At 44.9% G+C, this 27,550-nt stretch overlaps 1 protein-coding gene across 2 annotated transcripts; it reads left to right on the forward strand.

Moving 5' to 3' along the window:
- LOC141147588 (zymogen granule membrane protein 16-like) lies at nucleotides 1-27,550 on the forward strand. Of its 2 annotated transcripts, none has more exons than XM_073634815.1 (4): nucleotides 1-333; nucleotides 11,152-11,274; nucleotides 16,857-16,971; nucleotides 27,092-27,550. In XM_073634815.1, the coding sequence occupies exons 2-4, from the start codon at nucleotides 11,202-11,204 to the stop codon at nucleotides 27,393-27,395; spliced, it is 492 nt and encodes a 163-aa protein (XP_073490916.1). In that variant the 5' UTR covers nucleotides 1-333; nucleotides 11,152-11,201; the 3' UTR covers nucleotides 27,396-27,550. The 2 variants fall into 2 exon arrangements, with proteins under 2 accessions (XP_073490916.1, XP_073490917.1); XM_073634816.1 differs by having other exon boundaries at nucleotides 312-333; nucleotides 11,155-11,274.

Consider the following 27,550-nt stretch of genomic DNA (forward strand, 5'->3'; position numbering starts at 1 on the left):
CATTACGGAAAGGGTTATTAGGAGGGTGAAGGGCAGAATATGTTTAATAAGACAACAAAAAGCATAAATTAAAGCTACATATTACCTAATATGTTAACTTTATCTACACCTTCCAGCTCCCCTTCACACATGACATGACTGACCAAGAACAGGCGAGTGGGGTATGGAAGGAGTTAATGTGGCGTCATTGAAGTTAAATATTATCTGACACTAGAGAGTTCTTGTGAATTTAGAAAAAATGTCGCAATCAATGTGTCTATATACACACTGAGCTATACTGTATATATACCGGTAGAAGGGAAGATAGATTCATCCAGTGACCAGGAACGAAAGGTGAGTTATGGCTACATAGTCTGTGGCAGAATCTTGTACAGGGTTTTTATGATTTATAGAGTGATATACACTATATTACAAAAGTATTGGGACACCTGCCTTTACATGCATATGAACTTTAATGGCATCCCAGTCTTAGTCCGTAGGGTTCAATATTGGGTTGGTCCACTCTTTGCAGCTATAACAGCTTCTACTCTTCTAAGAAGGCCGTCCACAAGGTTTAGGAGTGTGTCTATGGGAATGTTTGCATAATAAAGGTGCATTTATTATTTTTTTCCCAAAAAGTGAACTTATCCTTTAATTCTGTCATATGATGACCAGAAGTTCAGTGAAGCAGCACTGAGAGAGCAGGAGCCAACAACATTGATAGTTTGAAACTGCCAGTGCTGGTGGTAAGAATTGTATTGTAAGTTTACTTAAGAATGTTAACCGCTTCAGCCCCGGAAGATTTTACCCCCTTCCTGACCAGAGCACTTTTTGCGATTCGGCACTGCGTCGCTTTAACTGACAGTTGCGCGGTCGTGCAACGTTGCACCCAAACAAAATTGACATCCTTTTTTCCCCCACAAATGGAGCTTTCTTTTGGTGTTATTTGATCGCCTCTGCGGTTTTTATTTTTTGCGCTATTAACAATAAAAGCGCGACAATTTTGAAAAAAAAACGCAATATTTTTTACTTTTTGCTATAGTAAATATCCCCAAAAAATATATATAAAAAACTATTTTTTCCTCAGTTTAGGCCAATATGTATTCTTCTACATATTTTTGTTAAAAAAAAAATCGCAATGCGCATATATTGATTGGTTTGCACAAAATTTATAGCGGCTAGGGGATAGATTTATGGCATTTTTATTATTAATTTTTTTTTTTATTATGGCGGCGATCTGCGATTTTTATTGGGACTGCGACATTATGGCGGACACATTGGACACTTTTGACACTATTTTGGGACCATTGTCATTTATGCAGCGATCAGTGCTATAAAAATGCATTGATTACTGTGTAAATGACACTGGCAGTGAAGGGGTTAACCACTAGGGGGGCAATGAAGGGGTTAAGTGTGTGTGAAGGGTGTTAGGCGCCCGTCTTCTCCTTGTGGCCTAGGCTCTTGGGGATGTGGCTCAGTGGAGGTCCTCGCCGGCGGTTAATCAAAGACACATACACACATAGGTATGCAGAAAATGATTACAAGTCTTTATTTTTAGATTCGCTATTTTATGCTGTCTTTACAAGACTCTGCCCACAATTTGGGGGCCAATCAAAATGATAATACATATTAGCATATTCGGTAATTTCCAAACATATCCCAATCTTGTGATTTTCTAAACATTAATAATGTCTACATCTTGTGATATCAAAAAGGGTGACCCCTGTAGTTCAAGTTAATAGGTCAAAACATTCCTCATCCTCTGTCACTTGTCTGCTGGACAACCGCAGCTTCTTTAAAAAATACAGAGACAAAACCACAAGCAGATGTTTCCTCAAATAAACACAGAAAAAGAGGAAAAGACATATATGAGATATTTCAGTAAATCATAAGACAGTCTGATCTTAATCAAAAATATACTAAGATATGTTTCTGATTATTAAAGCAAAATAAGCAATGTGAAATCATGAACAGAGTGAAATCAACAATTAATCAATTAATCAATAATGTATTGTAATATGGAATCTCCTTACAATCCTCCCTTTGACCATTCGATATCATCGAAATGGTCATTCTACCAAGTAGGTATAAATACTATCAGAATCAGACATGTCCAGAAGCATAATGTTTTTCCTGACACAAAGGTGGAAATCATTTTGTCAGGTACTGTGTGCAAAGTTCTGTTACACGTTTCTTCTTGTTGGTGGGGGATTGGTCTCGTCGTCCAGAGAGATTTGTGTTATGCCTTCTTGAATGTCCTTCAAACCTGGTCGCTGTTCCTGGTCAGAGGAGTCTTGGGGTGCTGGAGGAGGGTCAGGGGTCTGGGGTTGCTGTGGACACTTCCTTAACCGGCTGGCGTGGATCCAGGTGTTTCCTAGATCGGTCAGTACAGCAGTTCTGGAAACCTTCTCTATTTTCCAAGGTCCGGAGAAAATGGGTCCAACCTTCTTTTTGTGTGCCAGTTGTTTCACCAGTACTTTGTCTCCTGGGATGAAGGGATGAGTAGGTTCTGTTGAAAGAGGAGAAAAGGTGACAGAAACTTGTTCGTTCATATCCTGTAGCATACTTACCAGATTTTTCACGTACATTTCCTGTTGAGAATAGATGTTAATGTCAGTGTTTTGATCTAAGAGGGGCAGCTCTATGTTTGCAGGAACTCCCATTAAGATCTCAAAGGGCGAGAGTTTTGTTCTAGCATGTGGTGTTGTCCTGATCTGAAATAGGACAGAAGGAAGGTAATCCAACCATCCTTTCATGGTGCCCCCCGTGGCTTTTTTTAACTTGTCCTTAATGTTCCTATTCATTCTTTCCACTACTCCTGCACTTTGTGGGTGGTAAGGGATGTGCAGTTTCCACTGTAAGCCTAGTAGCTTAGCTAAAGTCTGTGTAACAGAGGAGCTGAAGGCAGGCCCTCTGTCTGACCATATGGCCGTTGGTATTCCGAACCTACAAACCCAATGGTTCAGTATGCATTTGGCAGCAATTTTGGCAGTCTCACCTGTACATGGAATTCCTTCAATCCAGCCTGACCATTTGCATACGATTACGCAAAGGCATTTCAAATTACCTCTTTGTTTGGGCATGTGTGTGAAGTCTATTTGCAAATCTGTTAGGGGACCCAGGGGTGGGGGCAGGTGGCCATGTAATCCATGATTTTTCCCTTGGACATTGTTTTGTGCACAGGTTAGACAACTGCTGGTGAGGAGTTTTGCCTGTTTACTTAAGTTGTTTGTGCAGAAAGACTTTGTGTACATGTTTGTTAGGGCGGTGGTACCTATATGTCCTGGACCATGGAGATAGGAAAGTATGAGAACACTGCTTGATTCTGGTATGCCCAATATCTTCCCCTCTTTTGACCAAAGACCTTCTTGGTCCTTGGTCAAGCCATCCTTGACCCAAAAAGAAACATCCTCTTCTGTAGCTAATCCCTGTATTTGTGCCACAACGGTTTTGAAGTTGGGTGATGTAAAATGTTCTTTGAAGAACATTGTTGTGGGAGCTGACTGACCAATGTATAGGGCAGCGGCTTTTTTCGCTTCTCTGTCTGCCAGAGCGTTTCCTTTGGAAACTCTGCTGTTATCCGATGAATGTGCTTTTACTTTGATGACCGCTATCCTCTTTGGGAGAAGAATCGCTTGCAGGAGTGCTTTAATTTGTGTAGAGTTAGCGATTGGCTTGTTGTCAGCAGTTTTAAATCCTCTATTCGCCCAGATTACGCCATAGTCGTGCGTTACGCCAAAAGCGTACCTACTATCTGTGTAGATGTTTACCTCCTCATCAGAGAAAAGTATGCAAGCTCTTGTGAGTGCCTCCAATTCTGCTACCTGTGCTGAGGAGGGTGGTAAGGCTTTTGCTTCCAACACCACATCAGGTAGTTGGACAATGGCATACCCTGTCAGGAATGTTGCATCAGAGGGGCGAGTACAACTGCCGTCTATGAAGACGTCCTGTACTCCTGGTAGGGGAATGTCAGTGAGATCTGGGCGAGGGCTGGTTATTGCTGCAACCTGTTCAACACAATTGTGCTTCTGATCAGGGTCTCGCGGTAACCTGAGCAATGAGTGCAAAAGACGGACAGTGGGATTACTTGGTGGTGCGTGTTTGAGAGTGAGGTTATCAGTATTCAGAAGTGTGATCTCATACCCACTAAGCCTCTGTGCTGTCATATGCTGTGTGTTCATGTTCTGTAGAAGGTGAGTTACTGAATGAGTAGTGTAGAGAGTCAATTCATGGCCTAATACTGATTTGTTAGCCTCTTGAACTGCCATAGCACAAGCAGCAAGGTTTTGTAGACAAGATGGCATCCCTTGTACTTGGGTAGGCAACTTTTTTGAGAGATAGGAGACTGGTCGGTACCCGGTTCCATGTTGCTGTGTCAAAACCGCAGCAAAAGAATTTCCCGATACCACACAGTATAATTGAAAGGGTTTGCCATATTCTATCAATCCCAGGGCGGGGGCCTGAGTCAGACTTTTTAACAAGGCCTGAAAAGCACAGAGCCTTTCTGTTGTCCAATCTACTGTCTTTGGGGCGGTGGACAAGGTAGCCTCCCTCAGAATGCCATCATAATATGAACAATCTGGGATCCATTGGCGGCAATATACGATTGCGCCCAAGAATGAGAGCAAAGTTGCTTTGTCTCTTGGAGGACTGAGAGCCTGCAGGGCTGCGGCACGTTTGGGGGATACCAGCCTGGTTCCCTCCTTCAGAATGCATCCCAGGTATTCTACCTGACTTTGACACCATTGTATCTTCTTCCGCGATGCTAGGTGGCCAGACCTGGCCAGGTGATGTAACAGAGATGTGGAATCGACCGCACAATCTTCAGCAGATCGACTGCACAGGAGCAAGTCGTCCACATACTGTATTAGTACCGACCCGCGCTCAGCAGTCCATGACTTAATTGTCTCATTAAGGACCATGGAGAAGGCTGCTGGACTGTCCACATACCCCTGAGGTAATCTTGACCAGGTCAACTGCTTTCCCCTCCCCCATGAGAATGAAAACATGGGCAATACCCCATCATCGATCGGGATGCTAAAAAATGCATTCGCCAGGTCTACTACTGTGTAGCAAAGGGAATCAGCAGGTATTTTCAAAAAGATGAAAGAAATATCTGCTACCAAAGGTGGCAGAGGTATAACCTGCTTGTTCACGGCCCTTAGGTCCTGTACAAGCCTCCACTCCCCATTTGCCTTTTTCACAGGGTAGATTGGTGTATTCCAGGGGCTTATAATGTGTTTCAGAATCCCTTTTGCTATGTAATCATTGATTAATGGTGTGATGCCTTCAATTTTTTCAAGTGGCAGGGGGTACTGCTTGTGATATTGTACTTCAGCGTCTGGACGCATTTGTGGTGTGTAGGGTGTACAGTTAATAAAACCCACACTCCCTTTGTTGTCTGCCCATATAGCATGTGTTTCTAGAGTGGGTGGCAATGATGCAAAGAGTCCCCTGAAAGTGTGTCTCTTTGGAGCATGTAAATCACAGAACGGTGAGCTGGCAGTGAGGGAGCCCCCTCTGTCAAATTTAATGGTGATATTCAGTTTTGAGAGTAGGTCCCTCCCCATTAAAGATACTGGACAATCCACAAGGACAGCAAAACTCTGGGTGCACAGTTCCTGCCCTTCTGGAGTGGCCACGGGCAATGGTGGAGTGATGGGGTGGGTAATTGATGTCCCATTTATACCAATAGAGTTTCCCTCAGTGCAGTGCGGTGTGTCATATATGGCATCATTCAAACTACTGAATGTAGCCCCTGAATCCAACAATAGACATATCAGGTGATTGTCTACCCGCAATAGTACCTGCGGAAGACTTTTCCATGATGGATTGTAACACACAAGGCTGAGGGACGGGACGTACTCTTGGCATCCCTATTGTGGTGTCCGCCGAGCGGATGGCCACTGCATCGGAATGCGTGGGGGTGGTCTGTTAGGCTGAGGCTGGTATTGGGGTTGTGGTTGGGGTAGTTGGGGTTGTGGTGGGTGAGGATACCTGATATCCTGAAGGCGACGGGGGGTGGTGTTAAGATTCCTACCTCTCCCTCTCTGGGCGTTTGTTCTAATTCTGTAGGGACATTGGGACTTCCAGTGTCCCAGTTCCCCACAGTTAAAGCACCCCTGGTCTGGTGGGTAACCCTGATTTGGGGGATAAGATTGCATTGGTGGATAAGGTTGCATTGTCATTATGTGGGTGGGCGGAGTCCCACCAGTTGGCAGAGTCTGGGTTGGTGTCAGGGAGGGAAAAATGCCACCCTTCTGTTCAAATACCCCTGATGTTTCTCGTGACCTAGCATCTTTCATAAATTCATCTGGGGGTTGTTCTGCCCACTTTGGATTAGTGAATTTAAGCAACTGTGTCACCTTCGTATCTCCACCAGCCATAATGGTGGTGGTGAACAACTGGGGGTTGGCGTTATCTACTGCTTTCCACAGACCATATACCCGGGTACAAAATTCATAGAACTTTTCCTTCGGTCCCTGTTTTGCTAGGACAAGTTCCTGAAGTGCAGATGAACCCTTGTATATAGTAGACCAATGATTCCCCATACCTTTCCAAAAAGATACCCAATCTTTATCTTCTTCTATGTGGGCTGTCCATAAGGCATCTACGGGATGCCCTTCTGGGCTGTCAGGGTCAACTATACTAAGGATCCCTGCTATATCTTCTTTATCCAGGCTAGTCCCTGCACTGTATTTTGCAAGGAAAGCTCCAGCCTCCCTAGGGCTTTTCTTTGGGCTGGGGCATAACTCCTTTATTTTTGACAGTGTGCCTAGGGGTAGGGGAATATGCACTACCGTCTCCCCTATATGCATGAGTGGTGCTTTAAAGGCGGCACCTAGACTTTCCTGTTCCATGTCTATTTCTCTTTCCTCAGTAGAGGATTCACCCTGCTCCCTTTCCTCCTGTGGGGGTTTCTGGCTTATGGCCGGTTTTGTTTGGCTTCTGAGTGTGGTGGATGGCTGTGAAATTATCTTTTCCTCAGCTTCCTTAATCCTTCTTGCCTTTTTCTCTACCTCTTATTAAATTCTTTCTGTTTCTCCTCCCATTCCTTTTCCCTGGGGCTTAACTTCCTGACTCCTTCCTCTTCTCCCTTTTCCAGGGACATTCCATCCCTTTCTTCCTTTTCCAACTTCCTAATCCTCTCTTCTTCTCTCCTACGTATACCTTCTACCCGGACTTCCTCTTCCTTGTTTCTACTTTCGTTTTCCCATCGTGTAACCTGTGCCTGATCAGCTGCACTATATATCATGGTAGCTAATACTGCTGGATCCAGAGATGGATACAGCTGAAGACATGGACCCAATGTTCCATCCTCCTGTTTAACCATCACATAAGGGGGGGGGTGCTTCGGGTGATAGGGCGGGTGAGTTTACAGGTTTTGGTGTAAGGGCTTTAGTTACATACTCTGTTTTATATTTGGCTTAGTGGTAAGCAGGATCCATGTCCTGTCAACACTAAGGAACAGTAAACCAAAGGTGCAATGTGGGCAGGCGGGCGCTATCTCACTACAGTCAGGCTCCTGTCTTAGGTCGTTCATTTAGTACATATATGTGTAATACAATATCTTAACAAAAAAATCCTCTAAATTAATACAGTACTTTACATTCAGTTGTCATACACATATATTATCATACACTTATCTCTAATTCTCTAATACTCTATACACTCTAAATACTTACGGTGGTACCTAAAAGAAAAAACAAGCAAGAAAACAAGCAAAATCTTATATATACAGTGGCAAGATAAAGTTACATTATATGAACATGTTATAATAAGTATAATAAGTGCACTTTTCAATATTTTCCCCAAAAATTGGGCGTCCACTTAGCCACTCCTTATACTACGGGCGTATTCTATACTTCCCGAGTTTTAAACACACATATATATACTCAACACAGCAGTCAGACCAACCTAGTCAGACTATAAAAAACCAAAAAAAAACCTCTGCGAGCCCTTTAACCCTCCAAGGGGCTACAGCCCTAGCCCGTTGCGAAGGCACAGTTATGTAAGTGGGTGGATATACAAGGTTATTTGAACAAGGCAAGCATCAACACCAGTTACCTAAAATAGGTAAAAAAGGAGCAGAATGTCTTACCTGTTCAAAACACCCCACCACTTCCTGGTACCAAAAACTGTTAGGCGCCCGTCTTCTCCTTGTGGCCTAGGCTCTTGGGGATGTGGCTCAGTGGAGGTCCTCGCCGGCGGTTAATCAAAGACACATACACACATAGGTATGCAGAAAATGATTACAAGTCTTTATTTTTAGATTCGCTTTTTTATGCTGTCTTTACAAGACTCTGCCCACAATTTGGGGGCCAATCAAAATGATAATACATATTAGCATATTCGGTAATTTCCAAACATATCCCAATCTTGTGATTTTCTAAACATTAATAATGTCTACATCTTGTGATATCAAAAAGGGTGACCCCTGTAGTTCAAGTTAATAGGTCAAAACATTCCTCATCCTCTGTCACTTGTCTGCTGGACAACCGCAGCTTCTTTAAAAAATACAGAGACAAAACCACAAGCAGATGTTTCCTCAAATAAACACAGAAAAAGAGGAAAAGACATATATGAGATATTTCAGTAAATCATAAGACAGTCTGATCTTAATCAAAAATATACTAAGATATGTTTCTGATTATTAAAGCAAAATAAGCAATGTGAAATCATGAACAGAGTGAAATCAACAATTAATCAATTAATCAATAATGTATTGTAATATGGAATCTCCTTACACTAGGGAGTGATTCTAACTGTGGGGGGAGGGGCTTCAACACACATAACAGTGATCACCGCACCGATGACAGGGAGTAGTGATCTCTGTCATGTCACTGGGCAGAACGGGGAAATGCTCTCTTTACAAAAGCATCTCCCAATTCTACCTCTCCGTGACACGAACGCGGGCACCCGGCGGGCATCAAGTCCGTGGGACCCACGGTCATGGAGACCGCAGCGGGCACTGCTGCTTAAATGGCACGTACCTGTACGCCCTTTTGCCCACCAGTGCCATTCTGCCGATGTATATCAGCGTACGCTGGTCAGGAAGCGGTTAAAGCGGAGTTCCACCCAAAAATGGTAATTACGCTTATCCGGTCCCCCCTTTCCTCCGGTGTCACATTTGGCACCTTTCAGGGGGGAGAAGATACCTGTCTAATACAGGTATTTGCTCCCACTTCCAGCGACAGAACCTGCGGTGATCTACGCCATGTCCGGCCCCCCCTCCGCCATCTTCTGGGAAACACACAGGTCCCAGAAGACAGCAGGGACCAGGGAGGACTTGCAGCGTGAGTCGCGCATGCGCAGTAGGGAACCAGGCTGTGAAGCCGCAAAGCTTCACTTCCTGATTCCCTTACTGAAGATGCCGGCGCCTCCACCCAGGAGCCGAGGGACAGGTACCGTATATACTCGAGTATAAGCCGAGTTTTTCAGCACATTTTTTTGTGCTGAAAGTGCCCCCCTCGGCTTATACTGGAGTCAAGCACTTTTCTGCAGCATAAAATTTCATTTTCCGAACCGATTTTGGGGCCCCGTATTTCGGGGCCACTTTGTGCAAACTCAGTGGAACGAGAACCACAACATATCTAAAGCTGGGGTTCCTAGCACCAAGTTGTCCTGAGATATGGGGCCCCAAATCGGTTCGGGAAATGTCATTCTCTGCTGCAGAAAAGTGCTTGACATTTTCTGAACTGATTTTCGGGGTACCGTATCTCAGGGCCACTTGGTGCTAGGAACCCCAGCTTTGGATATATTGTGGTGTTGGTTCCTCTGGGTTTGCACCCCAAATTTGGGGTGCCTAGCGCTAAGTGGCCTCGAGATACGGGGCCCCAAAATCAGTCAACTGTGTCCATCTGCAGCAATCTCATTTCGGGACCCTTTGGGTCCAGAGACTCCAAATTTTGGCTGCAGCTAGGGGGCATCTAGGAACCCTTAACTACCGAGTTTGAAGCTCGGGGGACCTATGGCTGCAAATGGGCACAGTGAGGCTGCAAATGGGCTCAGTGAGGCTGCAAATGGGCATCGTTGACCCTCTTTTCCACTTACAGTAGCTGCGCATTTCTCACCCTAGGCTTATACTCGAGTCAATAGGTTATCCCAGTTTTTTGTGGTAAAATTAGGTGCCTCGGCTTATTCGGGTTGACTTATACTCCAGTATATACGGTAAGTGTCCTTATTTTAAAAGTCAGCAGCTGCAGTATTTGTAGATGCTGACTTTAATTTTTTTTTTTTTTTTCGGCGGAACTCCGCTTTAAGGTTTAAAATACTGAGGCTTTAATACAACTTTAAAGCAGCATTCTTTGCTAATGCACGACTTGTGCAAACCTATTCTCAATGTAGAATTAACAAAAGTGCGGATGGACAGACCCAACAGGGGAAAAAAGGGGGAGAGAGAATGAGAAAAATATTAAGCTTTAAATAGAATTAAAGGATAAGTTCACTTTAAAAATAAATAAATAAATGCACATTTTTGCAGGTAAAAAAATGTGCATTTATTACTTTTTTTTATATTAGGAGCCTGTAAAGTATTGCACCAGCCATCAGCAGACCGCTGGTGCCATGCAGATCTCCTGCAGATCTGTCGGTGTGTCTGAGTGCCTGTACATCCCCAGGTACACTGACAGGAAGAATCAATGAACTACTAAGAGCTGTGTGAATGAATGACGCGGCTGTGTGGGTGGAGCCCCGCAGGGCCGCGCTGATTTCAAAAAGTGACAGCTAGTAAGGGGAACTTCTCCCTCTACTGCTGTCACAAGGACAGGGGGAGGGGGATGGAGCAGCGGCTGCAGCATTGGGGACATGTTACTCTAAAAACAGGTGGAACATGTAACATGTTCCCAAAGGTGAACTTATCCTTTAAAGGGAATATTTACAAAAACTGGAGCACTCAGAATCTGGTGCAGCTGTGCACGGCAGTCAATCAGCTTCTAACTTTAGATTGTTCAGTTAAGCTTTGACAATAAAACCTGGATGCCGATTGGTTTTTATGCAGAGCTGCCCCAGAGTATGCACTCTCCGGGTTTTAGCAAATCAACCCCAAAATGCATTTAGTTTTGTGTCTATTTGAATTACAGTAACTCACAATTTCTAATGATATTTTGCATTCCCATTTTTTTTTGCATGAGTTTATTTATTTTTTTTATTTTTTTTACTGTTGCCGCACAGAAGGTTTTGGAAGAATTTACTGTTTCGGCTGAGAGGCGCGGCTCTAGGAGATGACTGCTAAGACCAGGATGCTGACTCTCCTGTGTGCGTGCTTTCTGCTGGGCTCCACAGCGGCATCTATTGGTGAGCATGAGTTATTACAACTTACTACGCATCCCCTGTTATAGTGACCAGTCCATTATAATAATGAATACGGGAGGGCAGAAGCAGCTAATCGGCACAATCAATTATAAAAACTACTGTCAGTTATTTGCATTGTAAAAAAGTAAAAAGTAAAAACCTGACTGAGGCTCAGCCCCTCTTAAAATAATAATAATGCTCTCAAGATCCATAGGTGGAGGGACTTAAAAGACAATTAGGCAGAATATCCATACATATGTAATTGTATTATATAAAAAAAAACACAAACAATACCAAAAACCACAAGATAAAATAATAATTGGCCAATTATAAACTACCCCCCCAGCTGCACAAGGAAGCACCCCTAAAAAAAAAACAGGGTATATCCTCAATGTTGTGTATGAGACACAGACTGGAGTGTCCAATAGGTGATGTGGAAAGCTTGCATAAACAAAAAAATGTGTATATTTCCTCTTAAAGGTCAGCATATGACGACATATTGCATCCACACATATGTTGTATGACCTATCAGTGGATCCTATTGCATAATTTGTAGACAATATGTGCAATCCTAGATATAATAAAAAAATCTCCAGGCCCCTGCTGTATGAATCCTTCTATCTCCAAGGTATCTCTATAGGAGAAGAAGGGGAAAGGAGTGCTGTGAATTTCCTGCTTGGGAAATCAGTGGATCAAAAATGTATGTCAGAAAACTCTACACTGGGCTTAGATGTTCCCAATGCACATGATGCACCTCCACATACAAGGGTGTATCATGAAATGAGTGAGCCCGTGTGCAAGATCAAAAGCAGCCCTTAGGCAATGATAAGAGAAAAAAAAAAAAAAAAGCGCCACGCTTAGAGCACCAACGGCGCACAGTGGCCGTGATTTAAATTGTGCTAGATATTGGGCGTGGCTTAAAGGGGTGTGGTTAGAGTCTGAGATGACTTACATAGTACAGAATGTTGTAATGTTAAAGCGGGATTCTGGCCAGCGAAAAAAAAAATTTAAAGTCAGCAGCTACAAACACTGTAACTGCTGACTTTAAATAAGTAGACTTACCTGTCCTGGGTGCCCGCGATGTCGGCTGCCCGAGGCCGACCCGTCCCTCGGCTCTCAGGACCCGGCACCGCCATCCTAACTAAGGGAAACAGGCAGTGGAGCCTTGCGGCTTCACTGCCAGTTTCCTACTGCGCACGCTCTAGCGGCGCTCTGTGAATGGCCCCGTGGTTTTCTGGGAACACACACAGTTTCCAGAAGGCAACGGAGCCGCTCACCGAGGAACAGGACACGCCGCGGAATACGAAGAGGCAGATTAGGAAGACTGCCTAGCAATAAGGGTTCAGGTAAGTTTAAATGTTTTTTTTTTTCAGGGTGGCCCTCCACTTTAACTATGGAATGTACAATGCAGAGTGTACGGTGGTGGGTAGAATGTGCAGGATGGTGTCAGTAGGGCAGTGGATAGTGTCAGTTGTTTTTTTGTTTTTATTGTTTTATTTTCTATAATTTTTTTTACCATTCTAACACTACACTAAAACTATACTCACACTACACTGACACTACATGAATGCTACACTAAAACTACACTGACACTACACTAACACTACACTCACACTACACTTACACTACACTAAAACTACACTGACACTATACTCACACTACAATAACATAACACGAATGCTACACTGACATTACACTGACACTACACTCACACTACACTAACACTACACTGACACTACACTAACACTACACTGACACTACACTGACACTACAATCACACTACACTAACACTACACTGACACTACACTCACACTACACTGACACTACACTAAAACTACACTGACACTATACTCACACTACAATAACATAACACGAATGCTACACTGACACTACACTGACACTACAATCACACTACACTAACACTACACTGACACTACACTCACACTACACTGACACTACACTCACACTACACTGACACTACACTAACACTACACGAATGCTACACTGACACTACACTGACACTACACTCACACTACACTAACACTACACTGACACTATACTTACACTATACTCACACTACACTAACACTTCACGAATGCTATTCTGACACTACACTAACACTACACTCACACTACACTGACACTATACTCACACTACACTAACACTACACGAATGCTACACTGACAGTATACTCACACTATTACACTGACACTACACTCACACTACACTCACACTATACTCACACTACACTAAGACCCCTTTCACACTTGTGCGAACTCAAAGTCGCACGATTTTACGGCCGCAATTTTGCTGTGATTTGGGAGCAGTACTACTTTGTACGACTTTGCCACAACTTTGGCAAACACTACACTAACACTACACTCACACTACACTCACACTACACTAACACTACACTGACACTACACTAATACTACGCTCACACTACACTCACACTACACTAACTCTACACTACCTCTACACTCATCATGACTTTGTCCAATCAGGGCTCTGACAGTGCTCTGTGCCTAATCGAGCAAAGCCTTGCACCTGACCAGCGGTGCATTGCCTTTGCCAATCAGGGCCCTAGAAAGCACTGAGCAGCACACAGTGCATTGTGGGGCGCTCGGCAGGCAAACATCCCGCCGAGTGCAAGTTCAGGTTCTCAGCAAACACCCAAATGGGCACTGTTTGGGGCCAAACAGCTCACCCATCACTGTCAGTGAACACCACTACTACTTAGCACAGCATTATTTTGTGAACACTGTAGGGTTGGTAGTCGCATTTATAAAGTCAATCTCTCAGGTGAAGTTCCCCAGTACATAGTCCCCTCAGTACCCCCAGTGCCTACCAGTGTAGAAGAAGCCAGCCCTTGCAAGTTGCTCTTGGCTCACCCCAGTGTATTGGTACCAGTTGTACATGGTTCCCAGTCTCTGCCTCTTCTCCTGTAGCTTGGGGTACTCTACCCACCAGCTGTCATCCTCGTCCCCAGGCAGTCTCTGCAGCTAGCTCAGGATCTGTGTACCCATTGAGTTTGTAGCCCTCATGAGGGAAATGTTTCCCACATGTCTGCCTAGTACAATAGCACAGATGGGGAAGTACGTGTGATGCTTGGATCCTGAATGGTTCCCGGGCCCCCAGCTCTGTAGTAGGATGCCCCTGCAGTAGAAGCATAGCATCTGGGCCGCAGATATAAGGAGCCAGCCAGTGCCAGTTGCTGAGGGGAGTCCAGCCATCCTGCAAGCTCACCAGTTACCTGACCCCACTCCACATGTCTTTTTATAATGAAGTTCTGGGGTTGTCCAGGCTGGTGGGTTCCCCAGTAGCCCAACATCTCTCTATTCAGATCACAGTATGATCAGAGATGCCTCCCTTCCCTTGGGCTCCATGGCAGAAAATTTACAAACATTTCACAACAGGCCAGGTCTGAAGACTTTCAGGCTGGGTTCCCACCGATGCGAATTGGATGTGGATTTCCCTGCATCCAATTCGCATAGCAGATGATTGTGACCGGCTCTCTATGGAGCCGGTTCACACACCTCCCCAGTGGCTCTGGTGCGAATGGCAAAGGAGCCCTGTGCATCTTTTGGTCCATTTCAGGTCCGAATTCAGCCAAAAATTCTGTCTGAAATCGGACCTGAAATGGTGAATGGCGACACACCGGACTCCTGCGATCTCCAGTGTGAACCCAGCCTTAAAGATCCGGCAATGACCTGGCAACAGTGTTAACTTTAAAGTCAAATTTCTATTTAGTTTTAGTCATAGTCTTTTGATGAAAATGCCATTTTAGTTTTAGTCGTACTTTAGTCGATGGATGGCTTGCACCCGAGGGTACTTAGGGAACTTGGTCAAGTAATTGCCAGACCATTGTTCCTAATTTTTACAGACAGTCTACTGACTGGAATGGTACCAGCTGATTGGAGAAAAGCCAATGTAGCACCAATATTTAAAAAGGGCCCAAAAAACATCTCTGGGAATTACAGACCAGTTAGCCTAACATCAATAGTATGTAAACTCTTGGAGGGGATGATAAGGGACTATATACAAGATTTTAGTAATGAGAACGGTATGATTAGCAGTAATCAGCATGGATTCATGAAGAATCATTCTTGCCAAACCAATCTATTAATCTTCTATGAGGAGGTGAGTTGCCAGCTAGATAAAAGAAGGCCCGTAGATGTGGTGTATCTGGATTTTGCAAAAGCATTTGACACAGTTCCCCATAAACGTTTACTGTACAAAATAAGGTCTGTTGGCATGGACCATAGGGTGAGTACATGGATTGAAAACTGGCTACAAGGGCGTGTTCAGAGGGTGGTGATAAATGGGGAGTACTCGGAATGGTCAGGAGTGGGTAGTGGGGTTCCCCAGGGTTCTGTTCTGGGACCAATCCTATTTATTTTGTTCATAAACGACCTGGAGGATGGGATAAACAGTTCAATCTCTGTATTTGCAGACGGTACTAAGCTAAGCAGGGCAATAACTTCGCCACAGGATGTGGAAACCTTGCAAGAAGATCTGAACAAATTAATGGGGTGGGCGACTACATGGCAAATGAGGTTCAATGTAGAAAAATGTAAAATAATGCATTTGGGTGGCAAAAATATGAATTCAATCTATACACTGGGGGGAGAACCTCTGGGGGAATCTAGGATGGAAAAGGACCTGGGGGTCCTAGTAGATGGTAGGCATGCAATGCCAAGCTACTGCTAACAAAGCAAACAGAATATTGGCATGCATCAACTCCAGAGATAAAACGATAATTCTCCCACTCTACAAGACTCTGGTCCAGACGCACCTGGAGTATGCTGTCCAGTTCTGGGCACCAGTCCTCAGGAAGGATGTACTGGAAATGGAGCGAGTACAAAGAAGGGCAACAAAGCTAATAAAGGGTCTGGAGGATCTTAGTTATGAGGAAAGGTTGTGAGCACTGAACTTATTCTCTCTGGAGAAGAGACGCTTGAGAGGGGATATGATTTCAATATACAAATATTCATAAAGAAAAAAAATATTGCTTTTTGATAAACAGAAGTGCAACTTTGAAATATAAAAAAACAACAAAAAAGAACGAAAAAAAAACTGTAAACTCTATTGGCTGTAATGCCATTTCACATATTACTTGAGTATAAAAAAGCCTTTTTCTTACTTTTTTATTTTTTTTTTATTTTTAGGAGCTTAGTAGATGCCCCCTTCTTATTCTTATGTGTTAAATTTTAACAGTATTAATTTTGACGTCGCATTTCGATTTAGTTTTAGTCATAGTCTTTTGACTAAGATGCCATTTTAGTTTTAGTCGTATTTTAGTCATCTGAATTTTTTTAGTTATAGTCGTATTTTAGTCATCTAAAATGGTGTTAATTTAGTCAATGAAAATATTTTTATCGACGAAATTAACACTGCCTGGCAATGTTAACAAAATTCCAACATTGCCAGGTAATTTCCAGCAAATTCCCAGGTATGGCCATCACCCATCCCCAAGTCTCACCATAGCTGGTCTAGCTGAATGCATGCAGAATTGCAGATACATTATACACATTCATGTGTAGGTGACCCCTGCCTGACTGCTCTCCTATATCTCACTGTTGTAGAGAGTGGAGTCTCATATGGAGACAATGGAGACAACGCTTTTTCCTTCTCCGATGAGCAACAACATGGGCCAATTACAGCCATTCGCATCAGGGAGGGTCCCAGTTGTCTGAATGGGTAAGATTTGTCTGACTATAGCTTTTCTACTACACTTTATATACATACAACTTTTTCAGCACATTTCAGTAGAACGTATAATGTCAGTCTGCTGCAGGGAGAAGAAAGCATTTCCTCAGTCTCCTCTCCCCCCCTCTCCCCCAGTGATCAAGCTGCAACAGTGTAACTTTGTAGCAGCATGTCCAGGCCCGGATTTACTCCCTTTGCCACCCGAAGGCCTGGTCCTTCAATGCCCCCCCCCACACACACACACACACACCACCATTCTCGTCCTTTATCGATGACTGCTACAATAGATCAATTAAAAACATATCTCCACACATGAGAACACTGAAAATAACTGGCTTTAATTGTACAGACTGAAAATACTCTGTAATGCAGAAAATGCCTTTTAAAGATTATAGCAGTAAGAAACTCCCTACAATTTTCACCTGCTGCGCTCGCCCCAGACGTCCTCTTCGCCACTCAGCCTGGCCATTGATTGGCTAGAGTGGATGGATTGAAAGCAGCGCAGGCATTGGCTCGCGCTGCTGTCAATCACATCCAATGATGTGGCGCACCGGGGGGCGGGGCCGAGTGATACAGTGAGCCGCCGGCTGTATCACGGGAGCGCGCCCACAAGAACTAACCCATATGCGAGAGTGCTTGCATGAAGAGGGTTAGTTCTTGCGGGAAGGAGCCGAGACAGGTGCTGAGGGACCCCAGAAGACGAGGTTCGGGGCCACTCTGTGCAAAACGAGCTGCACAGTGGAGGTAAGTATAACATGTTTGTTATTTTAAAAAAAGAAAAAAAATTGCCTTTACAACCCCTTTAATGAGACTGTTGCACAAATCACTTTATTGCACTTTATTTACCCACTGACATACATGACTGACCTGACTACTGACATATATGACTGACCTGACTACTGAGATACATGACTGACCTGACTACTGACATACATGACTGACCTTACTACTGACATACATGACTGACCTGATTACTGACATACATGACTGACCTGACTACTGACATACATGACTGACCTTACTACTGACATACATGACTGACCTACCTGACATACATGACTGACCTGACTACTGACATACATGACTGACCTGACTACTGATATACATGACTGACCTGACTACTGACATACATGACTGACCTGACTACTGACATACATGACTGACCTGACTACTGACATACATGACTGACCTGACTACTGATATACATGACTGACCTGACTACTGACATACATGACTGACCTGACTACTGACATACATGACTGACCTGACTACTGACATACATGACTGACCTGACTACTGATATACATGACTGACCTGACTACTGACATACATGACTGACCTGACTACTGACATACATGACTGACCTGACTACTGGCATACATGACTGACCTACCTGACATACATGACTGACCTACCTGACATACATGGCTGACCTACCTGACTGACCTGACTACTGACATACATGACTGACCTGACTACTGACATACATGACTGACCTGACTACTGACATACATGACTGACCTGACTACTGACATACATGGCTGACCTGACTACTGACATACATGACTGACCTACCTACTGATATACATGACTGACCTATCTGACATACATGACTGACCTGACTACTGACATACATGACTGACCTGACTCCTCACATAAAAGACTGACCTACCTACTGTCATACATGACTGACCTACCTGACATACATGACTGACCTACCTACTGACATACATGACTGACCTGACCACTGATATACATGACTGACCTACCTGACATACATGACTGACCTACCTGACATACATGGCTGACCTACCTGACTGACCTGACTACTGAAATACATGACTGACCTGACTACTGACATACATGACTGACCTACCTACTGGCATACATGACTGACCTACCTGACATACATGACTGACCTACCTGACATACATGGCTGACCTACCTGACTGACCTGACTACTGACATACATGACTGACCTGTCTACTGACATACATGGCTGACCTGACTACTGACATACATGACTGACCTGACTACTGGCATGCATGACTGACCTACCTGGCATACATGACTGACCTACCTGACATACATGGCTGACCTACCTGACTGACCTGACTACTGACAAACATGACTGACCTGACTACTGACATACATGGCTGACCTGACTACTGACATACATGACTGACCTACCTGACATACATGGCTGACCTACCTGACTGACCTGACTACTGACATACATGATTGACCTGACTACTGACATACATGACTGACCTGACTACTGACATACATGACTGACCTGACTCCTCACATAAAAGACTGACCTACCTACTGTCATACATGACTGACCTACCTGACATACATGACTGACCTACCTACTGACATACATGACTGACCTGACCACTGATATACATGACTGACCTACCTGACATACATGACTGACCTACCTGACATACATGGCTGACCTACCTGACTGACCTGACTACTGAAATACATGGCTGACCTGACTACTGACATACATGACTGACCTACCTACTGGCATACATGACTGACCTACCTGACATACATGACTGACCTACCTGACATACATGGCTGACCTACCTGACTGACCTGACTACTGACATACAGGACTGACCTGACTACTGACATACATGACTGACCTGACTACTGACATACATGACTGACTTACCTACTGGCATACATGACTGACCTACCTGACATACATGACTGACCTACCTGACATACATGGCTGACCTACCTGACTGACCTGACCACTGACATACATGACTGACCTGACTACTGACATACATGGCTGACCTGACTACTGACATACATGACTGACCTGACTACTGGCATGCATGACTGACCTACCTGGCATACATGACTGACCTACCTGACATACATGGCTGACCTACCTGACTGACCTGACTACTGACAAACATGACTGACCTGACTACTGACATACATGACTGACCTACCTACTGATATACATGACTGACCTACCTGACATACATGACTGGCCTGAGTACTGACAAACATGACTGACCTGACTACTGACAAACATGACTGACCTGACTACTGGCATGCATGACTGACCTACCTGGCATACATGACTGACCTACCTGACATACATGACTGACCTACCTGACTGACCTGACTACTGACAAACATGACTGACCTGACTACTGACATACATGACTGACCTACCTGACATACATGACTGGCCTGACTACTGACATACATGACTGACCTTACTACTCACATAAAAGACTGACCTACCTACTGACATACATGACTGACCTACCTGACATACATGACTGACCTGACTACTGACATACATGGCTGACCTGACTACTGACATACATGACTGACCTACCTACTGACATACATGACTGACCTGACTACTGACATACATGACTGACCTGACTCCTCGCATAAAAGACTGACCTACCTACTGTCATACATGACTGACCTACCTGACATACATGACTGACCTACCTACTGACATACATGACTGACCTGACCACTGATATACATGACTGACCTACCTGACATACATGACTGACCTACCTGACATACATGGCTGACCTACCTGACTGACCTGACTACTGAAATACATGACTGACCTGACTACTGACATACATGACTGACCTACCTACTGGCATACATGACTGACCTACCTGACATACATGACTGACCTACCTGACATACATGGCTGACCTACCTGACTGACCTGACTACTGACATACATGACTGACCTGACTACTGACATACATGGCTGACCTGACTACTGACATACATGACTGACCTGACTACTGGCATGCATGACTGACCTACCTGGCATACATGACTGACCTACCTGACATACATGGCTGACCTACCTGACTGACCTGACTACTGACAAACATGACTGACCTGACTACTGACATACATGGCTGACCTGACTACTGACATACATGACTGACCTACCTGACATACATGGCTGACCTACCTGACTGACCTGACTACTGACATACATGACTGACCTGACTACTGACATACATGACTGACCTGACTACTGACATACATGACTGACCTGACTCCTCACATAAAAGACTGACCTACCTACTGTCATACATGACTGACCTACCTGACATACATGACTGACCTACCTACTGACATACATGACTGACCTGACCACTGATATACATGACTGACCTACCTGACATACATGACTGACCTACCTGACATACATGGCTGACCTACCTGACTGACCTGACTACTGAAATACATGACTGACCTGACTACTGACATACATGACTGACCTACCTACTGGCATACATGACTGACCTACCTGACATACATGACTGACCTACCTGACATACATGGCTGACCTACCTGACTGACCTGACTACTGACATACAGGACTGACCTGACTACTGACATACATGACTGACTTACCTACTGGCATACATGACTGACCTACCTGACATACATGACTGACCTACCTGACATACATGGCTGACCTACCTGACTGACCTGACTACTGACATACATGACTGACCTGACTACTGACATACATGGCTGACCTGACTACTGACATACATGACTGACCTGACTACTGGCATGCATGACTGACCTACCTGGCATACATGACTGACCTACCTGACATACATGGATGACCTACCTGACTGACCTGACTACTGACAAACATGACTGACCTGACTACTGACATACATGACTGACCTACCTGACATACATGACTGGCCTGACTACTGACATACATGACTGACCTTACTACTCACATAAAAGACTGACCTACCTACTGACATACATGACTGACCTACCTGACATACATGACTGACCTGACTACTGACATACATGACTGACCTACCTGACATACGTGACTGACCTGACTACTGACATACATGACTGACGTACCTACTGACATACATGACTGGCCTGACTACTGATATACATGACTGACCTACCTGACATACATGACTGACCTACCTGACATACATGACTGACCTACCTGACATACAGATTGTTGCTGCTCAGTCTTACCTGTCCTGTAGTGTGTGAGTACACTCATTCCGGGCTCCGTCCACGTCCACGTCCACCACTCCACCACCACATGACTGACCTGACTACTGACATACATGACTGACCTGACTACTGATATACATGACTGACCTGACTACTGACATACATGACTGACCTGACTACTGACATACATGACTGACCTGACTACTGACATACATGACTGACCTGACTACTGATATACATGACTGACCTGACTACTGACATACATGACTGACCTGACTACTGACATACATGACTGACCTGACTACTGACATACATGACTGACCTGACTACTGACATACATGACTGACCTGACTACTGATATACATGACTGACCTGACTACTGACATACATGACTGACCTGACTACTGACATACATGACTGACCTGACTACTGGCATACATGACTGACCTACCTGACATACATGACTGACCTACCTGACATACATGGCTGACCTACCTGACTGACCTGACTACTGACATACATGACTGACCTGACTACTGACATACATGACTGACCTGACTACTGACATACATGACTGACCTGACTACTGACATACATGGCTGACCTGACTACTGACATACATGACTGACCTACCTACTGATATACATGACTGACCTATCTGACATACATGACTGACCTGACTACTGACATACATGACTGACCTGACTCCTCACATAAAAGACTGACCTACCTACTGTCATACATGACTGACCTACCTGACATACATGACTGACCTACCTACTGACATACATGACTGACCTGACCACTGATATACATGACTGACCTACCTGACATACATGACTGACCTACCTGACATACATGGCTGACCTACCTGACTGACCTGACTACTGAAATACATGACTGACCTGACTACTGACATACATGACTGACCTACCTACTGGCATACATGACTGACCTACCTGACATACATGACTGACCTACCTGACATACATGGCTGACCTACCTGACTGACCTGACTACTGACATACATGACTGACCTGTCTACTGACATACATGGCTGACCTGACTACTGACATACATGACTGACCTGACTACTGGCATGCATGACTGACCTACCTGGCATACATGACTGACCTACCTGACATACATGGCTGACCTACCTGACTGACCTGACTACTGACAAACATGACTGACCTGACTACTGACATACATGGCTGACCTGACTACTGACATACATGACTGACCTACCTGACATACATGGCTGACCTACCTGACTGACCTGACTACTGACATACATGATTGACCTGACTACTGACATACATGACTGACCTGACTACTGACATACATGACTGACCTGACTCCTCACATAAAAGACTGACCTACCTACTGTCATACATGACTGACCTACCTGACATACATGACTGACCTACCTACTGACATACATGACTGACCTGACCACTGATATACATGACTGACCTACCTGACATACATGACTGACCTACCTGACATACATGGCTGACCTACCTGACTGACCTGACTACTGAAATACATGGCTGACCTGACTACTGACATACATGACTGACCTACCTACTGGCATACATGACTGACCTACCTGACATACATGACTGACCTACCTGACATACATGGCTGACCTACCTGACTGACCTGACTACTGACATACAGGACTGACCTGACTACTGACATACATGACTGACCTGACTACTGACATACATGACTGACTTACCTACTGGCATACATGACTGACCTACCTGACATACATGACTGACCTACCTGACATACATGGCTGACCTACCTGACTGACCTGACCACTGACATACATGACTGACCTGACTACTGACATACATGGCTGACCTGACTACTGACATACATGACTGACCTGACTACTGGCATGCATGACTGACCTACCTGGCATACATGACTGACCTACCTGACATACATGGCTGACCTACCTGACTGACCTGACTACTGACAAACATGACTGACCTGACTACTGACATACATGACTGACCTACCTACTGATATACATGACTGACCTACCTGACATACATGACTGGCCTGACTACTGACAAACATGACTGACCTGACTACTGACAAACATGACTGACCTGACTACTGGCATGCATGACTGACCTACCTGGCATACATGACTGACCTACCTGACATACATGACTGACCTACCTGACTGACCTGACTACTGACAAACATGACTGACCTGACTACTGACATACATGACTGACCTACCTGACATACATGACTGGCCTGACTACTGACATACATGACTGACCTTACTACTCACATAAAAGACTGACCTACCTACTGACATACATGACTGACCTACCTGACATACATGACTGACCTGACTACTGACATACATGGCTGACCTGACTACTGACATACATGACTGACCTACCTACTGACATACATGACTGACCTGACTACTGACATACATGACTGACCTGACTCCTCGCATAAAAGACTGACCTACCTACTGTCATACATGACTGACCTACCTGACATACATGACTGACCTACCTACTGACATACATGACTGACCTGACCACTGATATACATGACTGACCTACCTGACATACATGACTGACCTACCTGACATACATGGCTGACCTACCTGACTGACCTGACTACTGAAATACATGACTGACCTGACTACTGACATACATGACTGACCTACCTACTGGCATACATGACTGACCTACCTGACATACATGACTGACCTACCTGACATACATGGCTGACCTACCTGACTGACCTGACTACTGACATACATGACTGACCTGACTACTGACATACATGGCTGACCTGACTACTGACATACATGACTGACCTGACTACTGGCATGCATGACTGACCTACCTGGCATACATGACTGACCTACCTGACATACATGGCTGACCTACCTGACTGACCTGACTACTGACAAACATGACTGACCTGACTACTGACATACATGGCTGACCTGACTACTGACATACATGACTGACCTACCTGACATACATGGCTGACCTACCTGACTGACCTGACTACTGACATACATGACTGACCTGACTACTGACATACATGACTGACCTGACTACTGACATACATGACTGACCTGACTCCTCACATAAAAGACTGACCTACCTACTGTCATACATGACTGACCTACCTGACATACATGACTGACCTACCTACTGACATACATGACTGACCTGACCACTGATATACATGACTGACCTACCTGACATACATGACTGACCTACCTGACATACATGGCTGACCTACCTGACTGACCTGACTACTGAAATACATGACTGACCTGACTACTGACATACATGACTGACCTACCTACTGGCATACATGACTGACCTACCTGACATACATGACTGACCTACCTGACATACATGGCTGACCTACCTGACTGACCTGACTACTGACATACAGGACTGACCTGACTACTGACATACATGACTGACTTACCTACTGGCATACATGACTGACCTACCTGACATACATGACTGACCTACCTGACATACATGGCTGACCTACCTGACTGACCTGACTACTGACATACATGACTGACCTGACTACTGACATACATGGCTGACCTGACTACTGACATACATGACTGACCTGACTACTGGCATGCATGACTGACCTACCTGGCATACATGACTGACCTACCTGACATACATGGATGACCTACCTGACTGACCTGACTACTGACAAACATGACTGACCTGACTACTGACATACATGACTGACCTACCTGACATACATGACTGGCCTGACTACTGACATACATGACTGACCTTACTACTCACATAAAAGACTGACCTACCTACTGACATACATGACTGACCTACCTGACATACATGACTGACCTGACTACTGACATACATGACTGACCTACCTGACATACGTGACTGACCTGACTACTGACATACATGACTGACGTACCTACTGACATACATGACTGGCCTGACTACTGATATACATGACTGACCTACCTGACATACATGACTGACCTACCTGACATACATGACTGACCTACCTGACATACAGATTGTTGCTGCTCAGTCTTACCTGTCCTGTAGTGTGTGAGTACACTCATTCCGGGCTCCGTCCACGTCCACGTCCACGTCCACCACTCAGACAGCCCTGCAGACAGGCAGAGCCATGATAGAAGAGCCGCCCGTCCATTTACACAGAACGAGTGGCTCAGTGTGGATCTGCCAGTGCCCAGCGCGGCCGCACAGTGTCATTCCAACCTCCTCCTGGACCCGGCAGCGTAACATAACTGTATGTTAGTGCGGGGGGAGGGGGGCGGTCGCGAAAGCCGAGAAGTCGCAGCAGAAGCGGCGCCGCCCCTGCACCACTGCCGCCCCGAGGCCTGGCCTCGTTGGCCTTGTGGGAAATCCGTCCCTGAGCATGTCACAGGGTCAGAGGCTGTAGCAGGGGCTGATCTGTATGAGACATTTGTGAACTCAGCCCAGAGATGCACATGTGCTAAGAATTAAAGTGGTTGTACACCCTGTATAATCACTTTTACCTACAGGTAAACCTATATTAAGGCTTACCTGTAGGTGCTGGAAATACCTCCTAAACCTTCACGGTATAGGAGATATTTACAATAGAGCCGTTTCTCCGTAGACTATGTCTATGGCACAGGCGCACTTTAGAAATGGTGATCGTGCCGTTTCTAAAGGGGTCATGCCGTGACTGGTGGCTCCCACGCGCATGCCCGGAAGTGACGTCACGCGGCTCCGGCCAGTTACAGAGCCGGAGTTCGCAGCCCCAGAAGGAAGAGGGGTGAAGATGGACGCTCGCTGCTAGGGGGGGGCAACAGTGACATCGCAGGCTGCTATTTCAGGTAAGTGACACATAGTTGGCGACTATGCGATGTATAGTAGCCCATTATGCTTTACCTGTGCAGGGAAATAATGAGGAAGTAAAACCCATCAGGGTTTACTTCCTCTTTAAACGATTGTGTCATCTCTGAGCCAACATCCCAGTCCAGGAAGTAGATGCATGAACAAAGATGTTCACTTCTTCATATGTTTTCCTCCAGGATTCACTTCAAATTTGGTACCTACTGGGCGCCTTTTTCGGGAGACCATGGTGGTGTCTTCCATGAGTTCTTGCTGCACAGCAATGAAAATATCATTCAGGTGTCGGGAAAATTCTCCAAATGTGTGAATGAGCTGCTCTTCGTGACAAACTTCGGGAGGATATTCAAAGTCGGGCAACCATCAGGCACAAGCTTCAATGATTTTCCAAAGACTAAGGGCAATGTACTGCTCTACATTAGTGGGCAATACTCCAACGTCCTGAACAGCATTAGCTTTCACTGGGGTGTCCATCCAAACAAATAACACCTCAACGATGGTTCTAATTGACCTCCAGAACTGAGATCTGGAGCCCACCAGAGCCAACCAGAAGACTGGGCTCCCTCAATGCCCACTTGCTACCCATCCAGCTTATTCTACTTTCCTTGGATTTGAGAAAAAAATAAAGATTTTAAATCATA

The sequence above is a fragment of the Aquarana catesbeiana genome, linkage group LG06 (genome assembly GCF_042186555.1).
Source record: "Aquarana catesbeiana isolate 2022-GZ linkage group LG06, ASM4218655v1, whole genome shotgun sequence".
NCBI lineage: Eukaryota > Metazoa > Chordata > Amphibia > Anura > Ranidae > Aquarana > Aquarana catesbeiana.

Bases quoted from the DNA above. Each gene is read 5' to 3' on its own strand.
- LOC141147588 (XM_073634815.1), top strand. From the start codon at position 11,202: ATGACTGCTAAGACCAGGATGCTGACTCTCCTGTGTGCGTGCTTTCTG. The intron at 11,275-16,856 runs GTGAGCATGAGT...TCACTGTTGTAG, and splicing joins CTCCACAGCGGCATCTATTG to AGAGTGGAGTCTCATATGGA. The intron at 16,972-27,091 runs GTAAGATTTGTC...GTTTTCCTCCAG, and splicing joins GGTCCCAGTTGTCTGAATGG to GATTCACTTCAAATTTGGTA.